Genomic DNA, 5,430 nt, shown 5'->3' on the forward strand with positions numbered 1-5,430 from the left:
CCAACCCCTGCTGGGCAAAACTGTTTTGCACTGCCCAGGTAACGCCTCGGGATCTGGGAATGGTTTGCCAGCAGGCAGCGCACACAGCTGTAGCCACGCTGCTCACACGCTCAGCACTTGGGCCCTCCTGTGGCCGGGCAGCGGATCCTGAACATCACTTCTCCCAGCTGGGAGAAATATCCGCCTAATTCTTCAGGGAAAGTAAATGCACGGTCAGACCCACAGCCGCAGCAGGAAATGAACCCCAGGGAACTTCTCCAGAGAGAAAACGTGACAACGTTATGGATGCCCCAGATCAGAGTAGTGAGGGAGCAGCAAAAAGAAACAGAACAGTGGTGACCACAGGCTGCAGGATTCTCTCCCGTCCCCCCTGCAGGTAAGCTGCAGCAAACAGCAGGATCCCTCTGGCAACGCGCTGCCACAGGAAAACTTACCTTCAAGGTCACTGTAAACCAGAATCGGAAAGATGTACTTATAAAAAATACAGAAATCTAAGCTAAAGAAAAAAAAAAGTTGCTGAACTCAAAGCAGCGTTTCAGTACAAGAATCTCTTTTATTTTTACAGTGTGGTGATTGAAACAATAGAAATTTAACCTGCAAAACTGCATTTGTGTCACAATGTCTATCAGAAGGCAATACATACGGTGTTGTTTCATTTTTTAATGAGATAAAATACTTCTCTGGACACCAGATATTACAAACTCTTAACACTATATACTTAGTTTTATTTTAGAGACTGATTTTTCATAATTTAAATCTCTCTTATAAACAATTTTTTTAAAAAACATACAGAAGATAAAAAGAACTCAAGTATTAAACTCAAGGCTTTGATTCCTCTTTTTTAAACAAAGATAATTTTAAGAAATGTATCAAAATGATAACTGTGTGCGTCGCAGCTGCTAGTCAGGCTCTGTAACGCACTGCTCCACGATCTCACGCAGGTTTGGATTCTCCATCGCAGCTGCGACTCTCTCTTTATCGTTGATTTGCTTATTGACTGCAAAACATAGGAGAAATCAAGTCAGAAGCAGTTCTCAGTGGTGCTCTATGCATACTGAGCAAGACAAGTGCAAGGTGGGGCTTCTCCAAGCCCAGAGAACGGCCAACTCAAAGAGGGAGAAAATGCTGTGTTACAGTAACAGTGCATTCTGTCCACTTCCACTGCAAATCTCTATTCAGGCAGAGGACTGAAGTTTGCACAATAGCCCAGACTGAACTGGTGAATTACTGCGCAGGCAGACATCTGGGTTGTATAACCTAGCACAGAAGCCAAGGAGTTGAGGAGAGGTTAATAGGAAATTGTAAAAAAGAGCAAGTGAGCGCTCAGTCACAAAAAAAAACATCCATCAAAAACCAAAAGTTTTTTGCTTTTTAGGAAAAGAATACAAGGTATTCTAATTAAGTGTCTTCAACTGAAGTGTGAGGTTTGTGACAAATTAGTAGTCCATGTTCTCCTGGTTCAATGTCTCGTCATTTAATGGCAAGAACTGGTTTTGCCCCATACGAAGATTTCTGCTGGTTATGAACAGGGGCCGGGGCATTGCCTCCACAGAGGCTTTAGCAGCTGTTTGAGATGGTGATTAAATGCAGCTCTGGAAGAATTCAGTGTCCCACAGATTTTATTTACAAAATACAGAGAAACTTCATAATGTTAAGATCATCAACCAGGCAGGAAGTTCTTCATGCCAATAACTGAGCAGCACAACAGCAACTTCTCAAAGAACACAGAGTCTAAAGCTCTACTTACTGTCTTCTTCAGTGGAATGTGTACCTTCAGATATGTAGATTTCCAGCTAGAGGAGAGATCATCAGTGTTAGATGCACACATCAAATGTAAAATATATTCAGTACCAAAACAAAAAACTATCAAAGACATACAATGCACGTAATCTGTTCCTTTAAAAGGTTCCCACACAATGGAAGGGAACCAATGACAGTCACTGATCTGAGCCTTGTGACTGTGTTGCAATAGATCTATCTCCATTCAAGGAGGCCTCAGCACTCCTTCAAAATTGTGGCAGCGTTCATGTCTCACTGATATCAATGGCTCATGTGAAAAATCCATTGCGGCTGGGCGACTGGAAACAGAGTGCAGAATTGGCATTTCCTTCCTAGCAAGTTCTCTGCTGGTCACAGCTCAAGGACTATTTGTTCGAAAGCCACCAGAATTGCAAGTGTCACTTCCACAAGCTAAGAACTCTTGGAAAGACATCCTTAGGAACAGATATTTGTAAAAAGATATTCCTTTTAAGTCTTACTCGGTGATAAGAAACACATGTTCTATCTGAAATGGTAGCATAGTACGTTATCTGGTTTCTGCCTGGGAGAGTCTATAAGACTAAACGCTAAGCAGACCCAAATTGACTTCATGCATTTAACTGAAGCAGGCCTGGCAAAACAAACAAACCAACCACAACTTCTCACAAATAGAACTACAAGGAAACGTCATGGAACTGCTGTACCAAAGGAAAAGTAAACAAGTCCAGTGCATCTTATCTTATCTTATCTCACTGAAGCAAAACCTACTTGTTATCACGTGTCCAGCGTGACAGATCACCATCTACCTAATTATCTAGCAATACAAGCCTTGCTTTACACTGCGTAACTGGAGAGATGAAACTAGCAACTATAAAAACAAAACAAAAGATTTCAAAAAGCAACACTGTATAACAAACTACATTTTGTAAAGGAAAGGAATCACCGCATTTATTCAGAGATCCCTTCCAGTACTCCCCTGTTCTGCAACATTCACTTCCTCCATAGGTAAACAACAGGCTGTTTAAAAGACCCCCAGCCTTTATCACAGTTTGCAAGTTGCTCAATCCTGCAGCATATCCTTTCTTAAAGAAAACTTAGCATTGGAAGTACTTGTGGCTTGAAACAGGTTTCAGAACTGATATCTTACCTTATGTCTAAAAGGCAAGCATCTCTGAAGTTTTATTCTTAAACAAAGGCCTGTTAAACAAAACAGATTAAGAGACGTTCCTGTCAAATTCAAGGTTTTGAGGTGCACTTTCAGAGAACACATATTTAACAATCAGACCCACCACTGTACCTGGCAACCTTCTCCTGCTGCACTCTGAGCAACAAAAGCCACAGAGGAGACCAAATCACATCGCCGACCCTTTTCAGGCAGTCTCTCAGTTGAGCTCATACCTGCCTTACAAACTTAGGAAGTTTTGGTCCCCAGCATCCCTGAGAAACACTGAATGCGTGCAAATTCCACCATTTCCAGCCTTCTGCCTTTTTGATAGAGCTTCCTGGCTATTGTTGTGGCTGTCTCTGTGCTGAGAAGAATGCTTAGCTTGTTTTTGTTAAAACCTCAAAACAAAATGTTGGGAGAATAGTTGCAAGGCCTGCCTGCAACAATTTGGAACTCAAGCTTATAACTTCACTATTTCAGATGTCTAACATGCAGAACTGGAAAATAATTGAAAATAGCACACAAAAAATGTCATCCTTGGGGCCAAATAAATCTACCAAAAAATAAGCTGCTGGAATAAGAAAAAAAGCTGTGCATCAACAATCAGCATTCAAATTTTGCTTCAAAAATATGCTAGTATGGATTTGTATATAACAAGGAGTACTGCTGAGAAAGTCTCCAAAGTGACTGAGCAGAGAACTGCAGTTTGTCTTGGAGAGCAACACCCCAGCTAGGGGACAGCCCTACTGCTGCACGTCTCCCCACAACCTGGCTCCACACTGAGCTGCACATGGACAGCCACAGCCACGCTGCAGCCCTGGTTTGTGCTCAGGTGAGCCAGTGCTAACAGCAAACGCACCCAAAGCAGTTCAGAGAACTCTGTGCAGATGAGGACGTTTGGGAAAAAAAGAACAAAATCAAGAAAACAACTGTTTACTGCCTCCATTCTTACACATGCTTCCTGATTATTTAAAATAATCACCATAACCTTTTCCTGCAAGAGAATGAGGAACTTCATAGGTCACACACTGTGTTCCATACAGCTTCTGAATAGATTTTTGAGAGCCGCTTTGTTTTGAAGTTTTCCTAATGTGAGAAAAACAGAAGACATGTTTGCCCCATCCCTGCAGGCATTGAAGGCCAGGCTGGATGTGGCTCTGGGCAGCCTGGGCTGCTGGTTGGCGACCTGCACCCAGCAGGGGGTTGGGACTGGATGAGCGCTGTGGGCCTTTGCAACCCAGCCATTCTGTGACTCCACGATATGACCTTCAACAACTCCCCATTCCTTCTGTTCCTTGTTGTTTGTATGGCCAGAAGGGCTCTCAACATGAGCTAAACCGCTGGCAAAACAACGCTGAACTTTAACTACTAGGAATATTATTCAGACAATCTAAAATTAACTTCGCGTTTGCTGAAGACGTAATGAAACAGAAATGTTACCAATGAGAGTAGCCAAAGAGCAGTGAGGTACTGTTGGTGTGAACCTGATGACAACCAGATACTCCTCCTCACCAATCTCATTCACTTTGACACAGCTTTCCGTCACCACTTCCAGTTCTTCTAACGTGTTTGGTTTCTCCGGGTCCCGGATGGTTCGGATGATATCTAAAGCAGAACAGAAGCCAACGACAACAAAGTCACTTTCCTAAACTTAATACTTCTAGTTAAAAGCCCTCTTCCCGGCAGCGCTCGCTTTGATCCTGTTCCCAGAGGCACAGCTGTAAATACCAGCAGTGCAGTACGGGTTCCCTGGGAGCTGGGCAGATCGAACCACCCGCTGTAGCTGCTGTTACTTTACCGTCCCATTTTAACCAATACCTATTAATGGACGCGTAACACCTTCAGAACCGCAAGCGGTTTAAAATCAGCCTATCCCAGCACAAAGCACCGGTGCGGCATTTCACAAAGAGCTGCTCGCCCTGCACGTTTTTCCAAATCTAACTTCTCGACGAGGCAGGTCGATCCTCCTCCCCACCTCCGCCCTCCCCTCCTCAGCCCGAGCCCCACGGATGGCTCTTCGAGAGCGCCTTAAGCACAACCTACGGGCACCGTTCGGCTCCTGTTCCGCCGCCGCTTCCAGGCCCGCCCGCGTCCCGCCCCGCGCGGCCCTGAGCAGCTCCGCCAGTCACCGTAAACCTCGAGCGCCTTGTCCTGCTCCATGGCCCTGCGGGGCGGGGCATGGCAGCCCCTACGCAGCCCGGAGTACCGCAGCACTCTGCTCAGCGTGTGCGACAGCAGCCCCAGCACCAGCGACATCCTCCCGCTCCGCCATGGGAGAGCGCGAAACGGCCCCGCGCGGCCACCGTCCGGCGGAGGGAGGTGCTCCCGGGGCGGGGCGGGGCGCGGCTGCCGCTCACTGCGGGCGGGGCGCGGGGAAGCGCCGCGTGCTCGTGCTCCCGTGGTTGCACAGCTGCAGAGCGGCGAGCGCTGACGTTAACCGTACAAACTGCTGAGCCGCGTCGTTCGCAGGCTGAGAAAGGCCTTTTTCCAAGTAACGGCGCGGTGAT

At 46.0% G+C, this 5,430-nt stretch overlaps 1 protein-coding gene across 5 annotated transcripts; it reads right to left on the minus strand.

Annotated features, from left to right (window-relative positions):
- Nucleotides 1-533: 533 nt before the first annotated feature.
- CIAO2A (cytosolic iron-sulfur assembly component 2A) lies at nt 534-5,318 on the minus strand. 5 transcript variants are annotated; one of them, XM_085233938.1, is made up of 5 exons: nt 4,963-5,318; nt 4,436-4,528; nt 2,906-2,955; nt 1,748-1,793; nt 534-997 (listed from the first exon to the last, which is right to left on the minus strand). In XM_085233938.1, the coding sequence occupies exons 1-5, from the start codon at nt 5,177-5,179 to the stop codon at nt 900-902; spliced, it is 504 nt and encodes a 167-aa protein (XP_085090064.1). In that variant the 5' UTR covers nt 5,180-5,318; the 3' UTR covers nt 534-899. The 5 variants fall into 5 exon arrangements, with proteins under 5 accessions (XP_085090064.1, XP_010715940.1, XP_085090066.1 ...); XM_010717638.4 differs by having other exon boundaries at nt 5,053-5,274; XM_085233940.1 differs by having other exon boundaries at nt 4,364-4,528; nt 4,963-5,269.
- Nucleotides 5,319-5,430: the final 112 nt, after the last annotated feature.

The sequence above is a fragment of the Meleagris gallopavo genome, chromosome 12 (genome assembly GCF_905368555.1).
Source record: "Meleagris gallopavo chromosome 12, MGAL_WU_HG_1.1, whole genome shotgun sequence".
Taxonomy (NCBI): Eukaryota; Metazoa; Chordata; class Aves; order Galliformes; family Phasianidae; genus Meleagris; species Meleagris gallopavo.